This window comes from Sturnus vulgaris, chromosome 28 (genome assembly GCF_052056855.1).
Source record: "Sturnus vulgaris isolate bStuVul1 chromosome 28, bStuVul1.hap1, whole genome shotgun sequence".
Taxonomy (NCBI): domain Eukaryota; kingdom Metazoa; phylum Chordata; class Aves; order Passeriformes; family Sturnidae; genus Sturnus; species Sturnus vulgaris.
Window position 1 is genome coordinate 3,517,253 of NC_142270.1, and position 15,898 is coordinate 3,533,150.

Genomic DNA, 15,898 nt, shown 5'->3' on the forward strand with positions numbered 1-15,898 from the left:
GTCCTCATTAAAAGGGACAAATTTACCAGAAACAATCGGCCCTTCTGCACAGCCCCGAGCAGCAGCCGAGCAGAACGGGCAGAGTTTATCCCCAATTCCCAGAAACTCGGGAATTTTAACTGAACCCACTCTGTGCCCAGCACAGCCAGGGCTCTGAGAGCCACACTCAGCTCAGCTCAGCTCAGCTCAGCTCAGCTCAGCTCTCCTTTGGTGTGTGGTCACTGCACAGAGAGAGAAAGGACAGCAACACCCAAAAAAGGCCAATTTATTGTACAGCCAGCCCGGATTGAAAGTGTGTCAGTGCAGCCAGGACAGCACAGGAGCTCATGGGACAATTGGGAAAAACATCCTTGGGACAGCACCTCAGGATGTGTCCCACGGGAAAGACACCAGGGGTTAATGTTGGTGATGAATTCCACTCTGTTTGTCACCGTGTTGTCACCCTGGGAGACTCCTCCCTAACTGAAGCTGCAGTCAGCTTGTCAGCCTGGGAATGGAGCTGAGAGTCAGGAGAAATCCAGGCCTGGAAGGAATTCCCAAGCTGGGATTCCCCAGCTCTGTGAGTGTGTGTGTCCACATTGGTGTGGGCACAAAACATCCCAAACCCCTGCCCTGACCAACAGGAGCTCTGCTGTTGGGTGCTCCAGTGCTTCCAGGCATTCCCTGTGCCCAGAATATTTTGGCATTGGCAGCACCACGGAGCACTCAGGTGTCCAAGCAGTCCCTGCACCTCCAGAAATTCCTTTTTCCTCTCTGCAGGGACTCCCAGCTCCACAAAATCCCTGGGGTGTGGCAATCAGTGTACTGGGTTGAGGTGATGCTTTAGGATTTCAGCTTTTATATTTTTTATATATTCGAAATTCATCATTCAGAACCAGGGCATCTTCTGGACAGTTTCTCTGGGGGTTGGGGGTGGCAAATTCGTTGTTTGGTGGCCCAGAGAGTGAGATTTGGCTACAAAAGCCAAGCATTGGGACAGAGCAATGAGCCCACGGGCCTCTGGGGACACGAGGTGATGTCAGGGGAGCCGTGGGTGGCAATGGGGTGTCCTGGGTGAGGGGGCTGGGGGGCACTGAGGGAGATTCCCTGGAGCTCTGGCTGGGCTGGGCTTGGTCCTGCCCTGCCCTGGGGCTGCTGCTCTTGATCCCCCAGCACTTCAGCTTTTGTGTTTTCCATCCATCTGTAACCCTGCAGCTCTTTAGTGTGTAACTCCAAACTCCACACCCAGTGTGAGCTGCTGCTCTCCCAGTTTGGGCACACACAACAATTCCTCTCCAGGCTGGCAATCAAGGAGCCCTCACTGCCCCAGGCCCCAGAGATGGAAACAAAAGGGAGCTGGGGGAGCAAACCTGGGCTAAATGACTTCATTACCTGGAGCTGCAATTGGGACATTAACCCCAATATGGAAATGAACCAAATTTATAAAAATGGGAAAAACTGGTGACCATTGTCCATTTTGGGTGTAGCCTCTCAGAGCTTTGACTGCCCAAGGTGCATCTATTGAAGGCCTTGAATAAATCCCCACTTTATTCTCTTCATCTTAATTTTTAGCCTCTGCTCTAGGGAGCCACTCCAAGGCATCAGGGGGTTTGTGCTTGGTGCCAGGGCAGGGCCAGAGCCTTGACTGGGGCCACCAGGAACATTTTATCTTTGAGACTTGGGCTAAATGACTTCATTACCTGGAGCTGGAATTGGGAGATTAAACCCCAATATGCAAACGGACCAAACTTATAAAAGTGTGAAACCCCCGTGGCCCATTGTCCATTTTGGGTGTAGCCCCTGGGTGCAGCCCCTAAATGTACCTGAACCCCTTCAATAAACAGAATTGCTTTTTATTTCCTTGATTGTGTCTGGCCTCTGTTTTTAGGTAGCCCCAAAAAGGCATCAGAGGTGCTCAGAACTGTGGCACAACCTGGAGCTGCCCGTTGGGATTCAGGGATTTATTGCAGGATTTATCACCAGGTTTGCCATTATATTCAATCTTTCAGGAAAAATCAGACTCCAGAGCCAAGCTCATCCCAATTATCCCAAGGATGTAACCCAATTCCAACCCCTCTTAATTAGACACTCTCTCAAATTAACACCATCCCCACCTGATGGCCTTTTCCAAACCACAGGGACAGGACAGGATTTTCCATTTTCTATTTTTCTCATTCCAGTCATATTTGAGAAAAACTCCACCTCATAAAATAAGAACAGCCCAAAGCAGAGTTGTGGAGGGATCCTGGATCTGCTGGAAAGTTGTGGAAGTTTCCAAGGCCAATCTGCAGCAGAAACTCTGAAAATCAGAATAACCCCACTCAGCTCTGCACAGAAGATAATCTGACAATCACCACATTGTGCAAATTCAGGAGCCACCCCCTCACTATTTTTTATTTGTTTGGTTTTTTTATTTGGGGTTTTACCTCCTCAGAGTAAAAAAAAAAAGAGTCAAATGATATAAAAAATTACAATTTTTAATTAAAAATCCTAATCTCTGCTTTAAAATAAATCTCCCTCTCCCAGTACAAGTTTTTCTGCCACTTCCAAGCTAGAAGACACAGAAGATGCTCCAGGAAAATATATCAGCATTTGGTTCATTTGTGGTTTTTTTCCTTCACTTTAATTTTTTTTTCTTCTTTTTTCTTTTTTTTTTCCTTGAAGATCAGGAATGTCAATGCAGAGTGGGAAAAAAAGAGTAAATCCATGAGAAACCTCCCCTGCTTTTCTCAGAATTTGAGTTTCCTGGCTGGCTGCAATTCCAAATCCTCCCAAACTGTGACTCTCCAGTTGTGTCCAGGATACAATTCCAGGAGTTCTTGTTTCCTGGAGGCTTTAATTGTCCAACAAATAACAACAAAAGCAGCTGGATGAGGAAGTTTAACCCTGAAATAACAAAGCAGCCTGGTTGAGGTGGATTAGCACCATCCAAACAGCTGCCAAAGGAACGTGGCTGCTGAGAGGCACTCAGGATAATCCCAGTTTCCTTGGAAAAAAACCATCCAGAGATGAAAAAAATACTTAGAGAGGGGAAAAAAAATTAACATGAGAAAAGGCTTCAGGGCTGAATTGTTCCACTTGATGCCACGTTAATTAAGGGACCCTTGGACAAGTTCTGTGGTCTTTTGATTTGTTCTCAGGCACAACACGACACAAAAAAACCCCTCCAGTTATTCCTTTTCTTCCTGATTTTTACTTTAAATGTTCATTTTCAGCTGCTCCAGCTTTGAGCTGGTTCATTTCCAGCTTCCCCTCTCTGGGCATTATCTGCTTTCTTTTTTTTTTCTGCAGTTGCCATAAAAAATATGTGAGTCAGAAAAAAAAATAAAAATGGTGATATTTTATATCAGCCTCCAGTACAAAATAATTATAGCATCCCCTGCTGAGTGATGGGCTCACACAAAAGCCTGGAGGTTTAATCCCATCTGTTTCCAGGAGCTTCCCAACCACAGGTGCTGCTGTGTCCAGCTCCAGCATTCCAGGGGTTCCAGCACTGCCATCACTTCCCATGGCCTGGAAGAGCTGGTGGGGATCAGGGAGGGGTGAAAGCATCCAAATTTTAATGATGCAGCTCATTTAACTCCAGGAGTCAGTGAGGAAAAACAGGAGAAGATGGTCCCCAGCACCAGGAAAACATCTGGAGTTTGGTCCCTGAATACTGATTGGTTTTTGGGTTTATTTTCACACAAAGCCAGGAAAAAAATAAAACAGGTGCAGCTTTATAATTTAGAGACTTCTGGGGTTCTGGAATGGTTTGGGTGGGGAAGGACCTGAAATCCCATCAGAGCCACCCCTGCCATGGCAGGGACCCCTCCCACTGTCCCAGATTATCCCAGCCTGGCCTGGGACACTTCCAGGGATCCAGGGGCAGCCACAGCAAATCTGGGAATTCCAGCCCAGCCCCTCACACCCTCCCAGGCAGGAATTCTTTCCACCCTTCCCTTTCAGGAGCTCTGCAGCTCCTCCCAAGCCGGGACACGCTGTCAGCCAGGATGTGGAATGAGGAACATCCCCAATTCCATCCAGCAGGAGCTGGTGGCCCTGCAGCAGGTCCAGAAAATCCAGAAATCCAGAAATCCCACATTTCCCGTGTCCTGAGCCCCTGTTGGAGGCTCTGGAATGAACAGGCCAGGCTCTCCTCAGGCCCATCCATCCCTGCACAGCTTTCACATCCCTGCACGTCCCTACAGCACCTTGAGAAAGGGGAGAGATCCCAAACCTCCCATCCCTTTTTCCTTCCACTCTTTATCCCCCAACATCCCCCACATTCCCAGCAGGAGCACAAACATCCCTGGGAGCTTCCCAGGTGAGACACATCCACCTGCAGAGCCTCTGGCTCCAGCTCCAATTCCTTTTTAAGGCTGAAAAGAGGATTGCTGGAACTTTAACCTCATTAAAGCATCCCGGATTTTCTGGGCCCTTTCCCACTTGTCACCCTGCACATTCCCTGTCTGAGCAGGGAGTTTTCAGCAAGCTGAATAAACCAGGTTTTTTGTTTTTTTTTTGTGCAAGTTTTATGCATATCTGAGTTTTCTCCCCCACCCCGAAAAGCCTTCATTCTTCTCCTGAAAGCTCTGCCAAACTTAGGTGCTATTTCTGGTGAGCAATTAGCAAAAGAATCAGTCCCAAAAATACTGCGGTTACCAGGCAGCAGGCTTTGGGAGAGGGGAAAAAAAGCAAGGAAAAAAAAAAAAGAAAAAAAAAAAAAAAGAACACATGCTGGAGCCCAATGGCATCTGATATTCCTGGGGAGCATGAGCAGGGCTTCACATCCCATGTTTTAATTGGAGAATCATCTTTAACCGGGGCTCTTTTCCCTCTGCACCACGATCCTCTCTCAGAGCTGTCCCATCCCAGTCCCTGGCACATCCAAACCTCTGCACCTTCCCCAGCTGAGCTGTGGGGTGATGAAATGTCTCCTCCTAAAGCTCAGCTGCCTGTCTGTGCCTGCCCTGCTCAGAAGGCTGGGAATTCTCTCCCAGCTCCCAGGCACAAGGACGGCCCATCACTGTCACTGGAGCAGCACTTCACAGCCAAAATCAGCATTATTATCCTCCCTTCAGGAGGATTTCTGAAGGAAAATCATCACCCACACCAGGTCAGGGGCTCAGACACTTCAGATCCCTGAGGAGAAGGATTTCTGCAGGAATATCATCACCCATGTGAGGTCAGACACCCCAAATCCCTAAGGAGAAGGATTTCTGCAGGAATATCATCACCCATGTGAGGTCAGGGGCTCAGACACCCCAAATCCCTAAGGAGAAGGATTTCTGCAGGAAATCTGAAGGGTTTCCATGTGAGCTCAGGGGCTCAGACACCCCAGACCCCTGAATTCCATCACCCATTCACCCCAAGGAGGAGGGAAGGCACCTGGAGCACAGGCCTGGCTGCATCCGGCCCTGATCCCAGGGAACAGTGTCAGAGCTGACAATAAACCTGTCCCTGCTTCCCTGGAGAGCCAGGAGCCCCTGGGAGGTGAAATGTGCAGGGATGCAGGAATGCAGGGATGCAGGGATGCAGGAATGCAGGAGTGCAGGGATGCAGGGATGCAGGATGCAGGAATGCAGGGATGCAGGGATGCAGGAATGCAGGAGTGCAGGGATGCAGGATGCAGGATGCAGGGATGCAGGATGCAGGGATGCAGGAATACAGGAATGGAGGGATGCAGGGATGCAGGGATGCAGGGATGGAGGGATGCAGGGGTGCAGGATGCAGGATGCAGGGATGCAGGAATGCAGGGATGCAGGGTGCAGGGATGCAGGAATGCAGGGATGCAGGGTGCAGGGATGCAGGGATGCAGGGTGCAGGGATGCAGGGATGCAGGATGCAGGAATACAGGAATGCAGGAATGCAGGGATGCAGGATGCAGGGATGCAGGATGCAGGATGCAGGGATGCAGGAATACAGGAATGCAGGATGCAGGAATGCAGGGATGCAGGGATGCAGGGATGCAGGGTGCAGGGATGCAGGGATGCAGGGTGCAGGGTGCAGGGATGCAGGAATGCAGGAATGCAGGATGCAGGAATACAGGAATGCAGGAATGCAGGGATGCAGGAATGCAGGGATGCAGGAATGCAGGAGCAGCCCAGCAGCTCTCCCTCCCTGAGCACTCGGCTCTGAGCTCTGGCTGAGGCCACACCCGGTGCAAATCCCTTTCCAGGGGCGCTGTGGCCATCAGGGATGGGATGGAGCTCAGGAGCTGCCTGGGTCCTGCCTCCCTTGTGCCAGAGAGCAGCACAGGCAGCTGCTTCCACCTCCTTCACTTCACATCCTCTCAGCACCCAAAAAAACTTTCCAAGTTCTCTTTGCCTTCTCTGACAGTGACCTACTTAATTATTGCAAATGGGGCCCAGAGTCTGGCACAGCCTCCCACGTTCACACCCAGCCCCAGACACCTCAGGGAGGAATTAAAGCAAGCCCAGCCCCTCCAGAGCATCTCCTGTGCTCAGAGGTGCTAGATTGACTCAATACCTGGGTAAACGACGGTGGATAAATTGATAAATAATGGATAAAAATCAATTTCTTTCAAGTAAACTCATACTGTGACACCACATAATACCAGAGTAATTCTGGAGGAAATCCTAAAACCATCCTGATGGAGAGAGAATTCACTGGAGATATCTCAGACATAGAGATAATTCAGAGATAATTTGTGTAGCATCCTCTCTTAGCTCCACAATGGGAAAACATTAAAGTGGGGAATTCTGCCTTGACCCCTTGGTCTCAGCAGTGAGCCAGGCTGGGAAAGGGAAGGAATTAACTTTGGTAATTTTTTAGGGATTTTTTTTTTTTTAAGGGATTAATTCTTTGAGAGGGGGTTCACAGAAAGCCATCAATGCTGGATTTAATTGAGGGGATAGAATTTGTGACATGGGGCAAGGAATGGCAGAGGGAAGTTCATCAGGATTGTCCCCTGGCCACTGACTCCAAGGGGAACGAGCCAGGGGCAGGAGGGGCTGGCTTTGCACAGGTGGCTTGGGGCAGCTGCAGGTGCAGGGATGAACATCAGGAGGTGAATTCCTCCTGTCCTGAGGGTCTGAGCAGATCTGATCAGAGCTTGGGATGCCCCGGGGGTCTCATCCCAGCACTCCCACATGGCTCTGAGTGCCCAGCAGGGCAGGTCCCCTTCCTGTCACCTGCCTTGTCACTGTCACCTGCCTTCAGTGCTCCTCAGGGCCAGTCAAATCAATTAAAGGTGAAGGATGGGACACGGGATAATGCCAGTTAGCCGAGCAAGACATGAAATCATCAGTGATTAATTGATATTGAATCATCAATCGTTAAAGCTGAGACAAGGAATGATGGAGAGTGGGGGCTACAGAACCTGAAAGGGGAAAAGTGACACGGGATGGTGGAATATGATCCAGTATAAATAATCCTGCTTGGAACAGGGGAGAGGAACGAAGAATTTCCTTGGATCAGGCCATAACCTTCCCTGGACAATGTCTAAAAGTGAGCAGGAAACTGTTTTTGAGCTGTTATTGCATCCAGACAGAGACTGCAGGAATGTCAGTGACATCCCAGGGGTGGACACCCAATAATCCCTTTGGTGACTCTGTGGCTGCTCTTCCACACCCCAAATCCTGATGTCCCTGCCTCTGTCCCAGCTCAGGTTTATGTTGCAGCCACAGCCCGAAAAACAAATTTATAATTTTTATATTGAAGTTTTATGTTGAAGCTCAGAGTGAGCTGACACAGAGAAACATTCCCTGGACAAACAGAATCTCTTCTAAACAGATTCTTGCAGAAATTTGGGGTTAAACTCTTGGGTTTGCTGTCTGGTTGGGATCATGAGGTGTTCCCAGCACACAAATTCAGGAAAAGCAGGATTGTGCCTCCATTTCTGCCCAGAGCTCCAGAGACTGGATCCCCTGCTGGCAGCTCAGAGTGCTGTGCTCTGAATTAACCTTAGGAGAGACATCAGTGCCCATTTCCAACAGCCTGTGCCTTATCCTGGCCTTCCCCAGGTTAGAATTTATCCATAATTAGCGTGATTGGCATCTGATTAACACCACTTTTAATCACAGATTTCAGCTGCAGGGAGCTCAGGAGAATTTCCAAAGAACTGCACCAGCAGAGAGCACCTAGAGATCTCCAGAACCCGGTGGATATTGGAAAAGGCGCCCAAAATTCCCTGTTGGGGCCACCAGAAGAGATCCCAGCCAGCCTTAAACTCCTTCAGAGCCTTCTCACGTTTCCAGCCATTCATCCAGAGGAATTCTTGCCAAACTTGGGAGCTGGGTAGAAATGAGAGCCACAGAGACTTTTCCAACACCGTGAGGTGGAACTGACTGGGACTGCAGAGATTTTTTTCCTCCATGGAAAGCAGAGGGTGGGGAGAGGCAGAGCCTGGGATCTGCCAGGCAGTGTAATTTTAGTTGTTTTGCTGGAGAAGAGGGGCTGGGGTGGTGGTGGGGAAATAGAATTAATTTAAAGGCTGATATTTTAGGCTGCGTTGCTGCGCATGGATCCGAGTGCAGCCCTCTAAAAATAATCCTGTGCAGAAGAAATGAAAAGAACAAAAAGCGAGGTTGGAGGTGTGCCGGAGTGACTAATGCTCTATAATAAGTGAGCAGTTCAGTGCTTGCCCTCAGAGTGTGTTGGGATGTTATTTTTGAGAACCCCAAACCCAGTTATTCCTTTGGAGCTCAAAACTTGGCTTTGTTCAGGTGTTTTAGTTCATTTTTGTTGCCAGTGTCACGGGGAGTACAAATTATTGTTGTGTTACCCCGTATCCATCGAGGATTCCTGACTCAGAGCCCTGCAAGCATTTATTTTAATGAATAAAATCCACACCCCTGGGCTCTGGGTGCACTGGAAGGTTCTCCAGTGGGAGGTGGTGGCACTGGATGGGATTGAAGATCCCTCCAACCCAAGCCACTCTGGAATTCTGGGTTTCCATCCTACACCACTCCATCCCGTGCATCCCAGTTGCACATTTTGAAGAACTCCAGACACCCATCAGAAGAAACTCCAGGCTTTTCATGCCCAGCTGAGTGATTGATAAAAATCTGCATTTCCAGGGGATGTGTGGGTTCCTCTTCTGGCAGTGACATTTAGTGTGACATAAACTGCCTGGCATTCCCTGCAGTGAACTCTTGTCCAAAAAACCCAGGAGAGGACTGGCTTTGAGCCTTGGATTGTGACTTCAGAATCTGGGATCCGAGCTGAGAAAATGAGCTCTGAACGCCAGGGAGGAGCACAGGAACTCTGGAGCAGTGCAGGTGTGAACCCCAAAGCACAAGGTATGGTTAATAAGGGAAATAACTCCAACACTACTCAACATTTCCAACCAGTATTGGACCACTTGTATCTCCTCCCTGACCTCCTGAGAATCCACAACCAATTTTCCAGTACAGTTTGAAAATGCAGCAATTTTCCTCAGTTCTTTGGGATGAAGTTGCCAATTCTCCTTCCACACCAGGCACGTTGCTGCTGAAGAATTTGTGATGCTACAGATGTACAAAGGTGCAAGGGGACAAACCCAGCCATGACAGAAACACAGCAAACCCGGATTCCTGGTGCCATTATTTTTATTATTTTATTATTATTATCATTTTTATTATTGTTGTTGTCCGTGTAGTTGTACACTATTATTACTATAATTACTATTACACTACTACACTATTATTATTATTATTATTTTTATTATTGTTGTTGTTATTGTTGTTGTTGTTTTTCTTTTCATGCTTTCTCTTTACACCTTATCCCAAGGGCAGAATTGACCAGAACAGCCAAACCCCACAATATAAAATTAAGCACTTTGCTGGATAATGAAATTGGCCATTCAGGAAACTGGTCAGGGCTTGTCCCAGACAGACCCAGTAATTTCCTTAAGTGCAAGGAGCTCAAGCCAACTCTTTAAAAATTCTGGGGGGTGTTTCTGGTTGTAAGTGGACAGCAATTGAATTTGGGCCATTTCCTGTCTGTGTCTTGGACTCTTCTTCATAAGGAAAGAAAATTATCAAGCCATTCCCTACAAAGTGCTCTAGGCCTCACCAGCAGTAATAATTATTTCCATTAAACGTTTGGAATCTGCAGATACAGCAGTTGTGAGCTGGGGACTGCAGTGCTGGGGCTTTCATGGGTTCACAGCAGGACTGGCAACAAAGCAATAGAAAAATTGAGATGCCAGGTTGGGATTCGATGAAATCCCAGCTCCAGCTGCCCCAGAGCTCACTGAGGAGCAGCAATCCCAGCACACAATCATGGAACTGAAACTGGAAAATCCCTCTGAGATCATCAAATCCCCCACCCCAAAACCATCACGGTGTCTTGGGTTGCAAAGCAGGATGTGACCAAAAGTATGGATTCTATCCTCATGTGTTCACCCAGCTGTGGCAGTGATCCTGATCTCTGTGGGGATCTCTGCTGTTCATGTTCCAGCTGTTCACCCAGCTGTGGCAGTGATCCTGATCTCTGTGGGGATCTCTGCTGTTCATGTTCCAGCTGTTCACCCAGCTGTGGCAGTGATCCTGATCTCTGTGGGGATCTCTGCTGTTCATGTTCCAGCTGTTCACCCAGCTGTGGCAGTGATCCTGATCCCTGTGGGGATCTCTGCTGTTCATGTTCCAGCTGTTCACCCAGCTGTGGCAGTGATCCTGATCTCTGTGGGGATCTCTGCTGTTCATGTTCCAGCTGTTCACCCAGCTGTTGCAGTGTTCTTTATCTTGCCCACAGCCCATCCTCCCTCCAGGAGATCTCTCCTGTCCATGGCCATGCAGTCCCAGGGCAGGGCTGATCAAATTCCATCATCCCATGGGGAGATGCTCCAGCCAGGGCAGGAGCCGAGCATTTCCTACCCAGATCAAAGGGGAGATTTGGAACAGCAGAGCAGCCTTTTCCCACTGCATCCCAGAGGAAAACCAGAGCCTTGCACATCATCCCTGCAGCTTTGGAGGAAAACTGCACCTTGTGCAGGAGCCCTGCTCCAGCAGAACCACATCTGTCACTGCAGGAGGATGCAGCCACCATGGGATGGGACTGCACCAACCCTGACTGACTGACGGGGGCACCTTGGATTCTCCCTCTGCCCCTGCTCTGGGTTTGCTCTCTGCAATGCTGGATTTCTGTTGTAATTTTCCTGGTAAAGAACTGTTATTCCTATTCCCATCTCTTTGCCTGAGAGCCCCTTAATTTCAAAATGACAATATTTCAGAGGGACGTGGTTTGCATTTTCCATTTCAAGAGAGGCTCCTGCCTTTCTTGGCAGACACCTGTCATTCCAACCACAACACACTGTCACCGCTCACCCATGTCCCCAAATGCCACATCCAGGCGGTTTTTGAACAATTCCAGGGATGGGGACTCCACATTTCCAAAGCTTTACAATCCTTTCTGTGACAAACCTTTCCCTCAAATCACATCTGCCCCTCCCCTGGCACAGCTGAGGGTGTTTCCTCCCAGGCTGTCCCTTGTCCAAGTGGGCTGCAGGCGCTTCTGCAGAGCGAGGACAAAGACCAGGGGGAAGCCACATTCCCAGCTGGACACTCTTCCAATCCTGCTCATTCTTGTTCTGCACCCCACAGTGAAAACAACGTGTTCACTTCTCCCGTTTTGTAGCTGGGACCCAAATTAAGCCTTTTCTTCACCCCAGCATTGTCATAAACAACTAAAACTGCAAAAACGCGCTCATTTTATTCCACAATGCTGCACAATTATTGACAAAAGCTCTTTGATTTTCTGGCAGAGAAGAGGGTGATTGTGCCCAGTCCAAGCCAAAAGCAGTTTTTGTCCAGTCTCTGGCTTGCCCACCAACCCTTTGGCACAGTTTGTTCTAGAAAGTTCAATGCTGTTGAGGGTGGAGAGGGATTTCAGGATTTTTCCTCCAGGAGCAAAGTCAGCCCCGTGCAAAAACTGAGAGGGGACTGGTCCAGTTGGGCTGGGAGTTACCAGATCGTGAGAAAGCAGAAAAAAAAAAAAAAAAAAGTTGTGGGAGGAGTAGAACTGGGCAAAACCTGTGTCCTGTAAAGCTGATTTTTGGAAGGGCTCGTGGTGACCTCGTGCATTTCCAGGAGCCTCCTCCTGCACTTTTGTCCTCACTTGGGAGCAGCTTAAAATTCCATTTACAGGCACTGCCCCTCAGAGTTTGCACTTCTGTTTATACCTGGAAAACCCCTCCTGTCCCAGCTCACAGGGAGCTGAGGGGTTAAAGCTCAGCCTTTCCTAAAGCTCAGCCTTTCCTAAAGCTCAGCCTTTCCTCCTCGCTCCAGACATTCCCAGAGAAACTCTGCTCTGCAGGGAGAGCAAGGCAAGCTCAGAATCCAAAAAAATGAAAAAAAGCTGCATTTTGGGACACAAAGTTTCGGGAGCTAACCCAATCTTCACTTATTTAATTATTTTACAGTAGTTATTTACTATTTAAACACTAATACTTAGTAGTTATTTACCATTAGTATTAGGGTTTTCAATTCCATGGGTTAAAGGTATCAAAGTGGTGTTAAAATATTTCAAAAGAAGCAGTGGATGGGAGTGATCATTTTTATTTTTGTGGGTCCTGGCTGTGCCAAACCTGCCAGGTGAGCCTGATCCAGGGGAGTAATTGGCACCAGGACTGGTTAAACTTCATTAACCCTCAAATAATTCCCTTTTTAACTCGGTTGTTCAATGCTGTGTTGATTTAAAACGCTTTGTGCCAGCCCATTTCACCTCCACGTTCACAGGGAAGGTGAAAAGAGTGAAGAGAAAATGAAAATAAAACAACCCAGGGTTGTGCTTCTGCAAACGACAGCTGAGAAACCACACCCAGCACAAAACACGCCTGAAATGGGTTAGAAAGGGGTTTGGGTTAAAATTTATCGGGTTTTGTTGTTTTGTGGGACATCCTGACCTCGCAGACTTCAGCCCTGGTCACTCAGTTTATGTCCCTGAAGTTATGATTTTACATCCCCACCAAAAAAATCCAGATCTCTTTGAATAATAACCCCGAATATCCTCATTATTCACACACCCGTCCTTTAAAAATACATTCCTGTCACCCCTTGGTGCTCTGCATCTCGAAGCCATTTCGGAGCCACGAGTTCCAAACAATGACTTTATGTTACATAAGCTAAAAAAAAAAAAAACCCAACAAAAAAACCCACAGAAAAGCTTTTGTTTTAAATGTTCCCTGTCAACTCCTCGAAAGGTTCCATTATTCTTCGGGCTTTGAAGTGAGATTTGAGTTCTCTGGGATGCTTTTCCTGCCCTCCTTGACGAGCAGGGAGTTCTCCTTAATCCAGAGCATCCCAAATTTCCTGCCAGCCCGGGAGCTGACGTTCAGTTCGTGTAAAACCTGACACATTCTCATTTTGAAAGCAAATCAGAGCGTGCAGAGCCTTTATGGAGCTGTCTGGACTTTGTGCCCCCTCTGTGTTGCTGCAGAAATGATTGAGCACAATTACCAGATGGAATTTGTTAAATATTCCACGGGCCAGGAGCGGGAGCTGCTCCTCAGTGACAGACCAAGGTACAGCAAGGCTCATATTTAATTTATTGCTGACTAGGAATGGCTTTGTGTGCTGGACTGGAAACGAGCAAATTCCCTCCTTCCAAATCCAGGCCTGAGCTCCAGTCACACTGAACAATTCCCTTTTTTTTTTTTTTTTTTTTTTTTTTTTTTTTTTTTTTTTTTTGGTTGGTTGGTTGTTGTTTTGTTTTTTTTTTTTGTTTTTTTTTTCCTGATTTTATCCACAGACATTCCCCTCCTGCTGCTCCTGTGTTCCAGGGGGTGAAAAGGGATCATTCCCAGCCCTCCCTGAAGGGACAAATGACTCCAGCCCTGGTAGAACTGGGAACAAACCGGGGCAATGGACTGGAAAGAATTAACTTCAATAATCAGATTATTTCCCTCCAGGCGCTGTCTGAAGCCAGACACAACTTCAGGCCCTGCCTAAAAAGCTCCAGGTAATTTATTTAAATAACATAACGAGGGAAAGGGGGAAAAAAATCCTCTTTGATGAAGGGTTTTGAAGAAGCCAAAAAAGATTCCTGCAATCCCATTCCCTGATCATTGACAGGGAATTATTTCTTCTGTTCCCTGGGGCTGTCCCTGTGCCACACCACGAGTGGCACAAAGTCCCCTTTGTCACCCTCAGCTCCCTCAGGCACCTGTGGGATGCCAGGGAAGCTTTCCTGGAGGGAATTTCTCCATTTCTCCATAGGAAGGAATTGTTTATCCACAACCTGGACTTTAAACAGCTCCCACAGCAATCCTGCCCCTGCAATTTTGCATATTAAACATAATTAAATGTGTATCATATATGCTGTAATATGTATAATTTCATATTTATGGGATATAAATAAAATTCCTTATGTATAATATATATATTCCTGTATTTTATATATTAATTCCTGTATTTTATATATAAATATTCCTCTATTTTATATATAAATTCCTGTATCTTATATATAAATATTCCTCTATTTTATATATAAATTCCTGTATTTGATATATAAATTCCTGTATCTTTTATATAAATATTCCTCTATTTTATATATAAACATTCTTGTATTTGATATATAAATTCCTGTATTTTAGATATAAATTCCTCTATTTTATATATAAATATTCTTGTATTTGATATATAAATTCCTGTATTTTATATAAAAATATTCCTGTATTTGATATATAAATTCCTGTATTTTATATATAAATATATTGTCTAAATGCAAGTATTTGCTCCACTGCCTCCTGTCCTATAAATGCAACCAGGCCAGGAATCTCCCTGGGCATTTTCCCTCTGGATACCCCTGTGAGTGAATTCCAGGCCACAGCTCCTTGTGAAACCTCAATCCTCTTCCACTTCCAGAGGCAAATTGAAAATTCTCTTGGTTTTGCTTCCCTCTGCACCCCTTCCAACTCTGAGATGCTTATATGGGATCTCCTTCAAATTGTTGTTTTGCCAAAGGCTACATCACTCCAGCTGGAATTTCAAAGCTAAAAAAAAAAAAGGATTAAAATATCAAATGGAGCACTCAGGATATTTGTGTGCAGGGTCAGGAGCAGGTGAGGACAGAAATTTGTACAAAGAAACTTCCTGGGTGGTTTTTCCAGCTTGGCTGGAAGAGCTGCTCATCCCAAATTTTCCCACCTGGAATGAACCTGCTGGGGGTGTCCTCAGAGCCTGGATCCTGCAGCTGGAATCTGCTCCGAGGGTGGGCAGGAAAAGCAGGGCAAAAAAAGGAAAATTAAGGGAGAATCAAGGGAGAATCACGGGAAAAATCGAGGGAGAATCAAGGGAAAATCGAGGGAGAATCAAGGGAGAATTAAGGGGAAAATCAAGGGAGAATTAAGGGAAAAATCAAGGGAAAATTAAGGGAGAATCAAGGGAAAATCAAGGGAGAATTAAGGGAAAAATCAAGGGAAAATCAAAGGAGAATTAAGGGGAAAATTAAGGGAAAATCAAGGGAGATTCAAGGGAAAAATCAAGGGAAAATCAAGGGGGATTCAAGAGAAAAATCAAGGGAAAATCAAAGGAGAATCAAGGGTAAATCAAGTGAAAAATAAGGGAAAATCAAGGGAAAAATGAGGGAGAATCAAGGGAAAATCAAGGGGAAAATAAGGGGAGAATCAAGGGAGAATCAAGGGAAAAATAAGGAAAAATTCGGGGAAAATTCAGGGAAATTGAATTTTTCAGCAGCCACGTGTGAGCTCCTCCTCCTCCCTGAGCTCCTGGATCCTCTCCCCATCCCTTCCCCTTGTCCCGGTGTGACACTGGAGGTTGGGATCAGGGAATTGCTCCCACTCCTTGATTTTCTCTCAATTTCCCAGAAATTCACTGCAATCAAATGGGAGATCAGGGGCTCACCAGGAGTATCTGAGAAGGGATAAAAACTAAAGCTCTGAGAGAATATTCCCTTCTCAAATGTAAAAAAAAAAAAAAAAAATCACCCTTAAAAAAAAAATTAAAAAAAATAAAGAAATCCCAATAAAAAAAAG

General features: G+C 46.7%; 1 protein-coding gene across 4 annotated transcripts in view; it reads right to left on the bottom strand.

Moving 5' to 3' along the window:
* The window catches only part of LRRTM4 (leucine rich repeat transmembrane neuronal 4), a 204,552-nt gene that overhangs the window by 145,352 nt on the left and 43,302 nt on the right, over positions 1-15,898 (bottom strand). Inside the window, exon 3 of one of the 4 annotated variants that reach the window (XM_088180103.1) lies at positions 2,439-3,501. The exons of the other annotated variants lie outside the window; for them this stretch is intronic. Within the exon in view, the coding sequence (XP_088036229.1) occupies positions 3,292-3,501 (210 nt within the window). The 3' untranslated portion in view covers positions 2,439-3,291. Of the gene's footprint in view, positions 1-2,438; positions 3,502-15,898 lie in introns of those variants that run through there. 4 annotated transcript variants of the gene reach the window in all.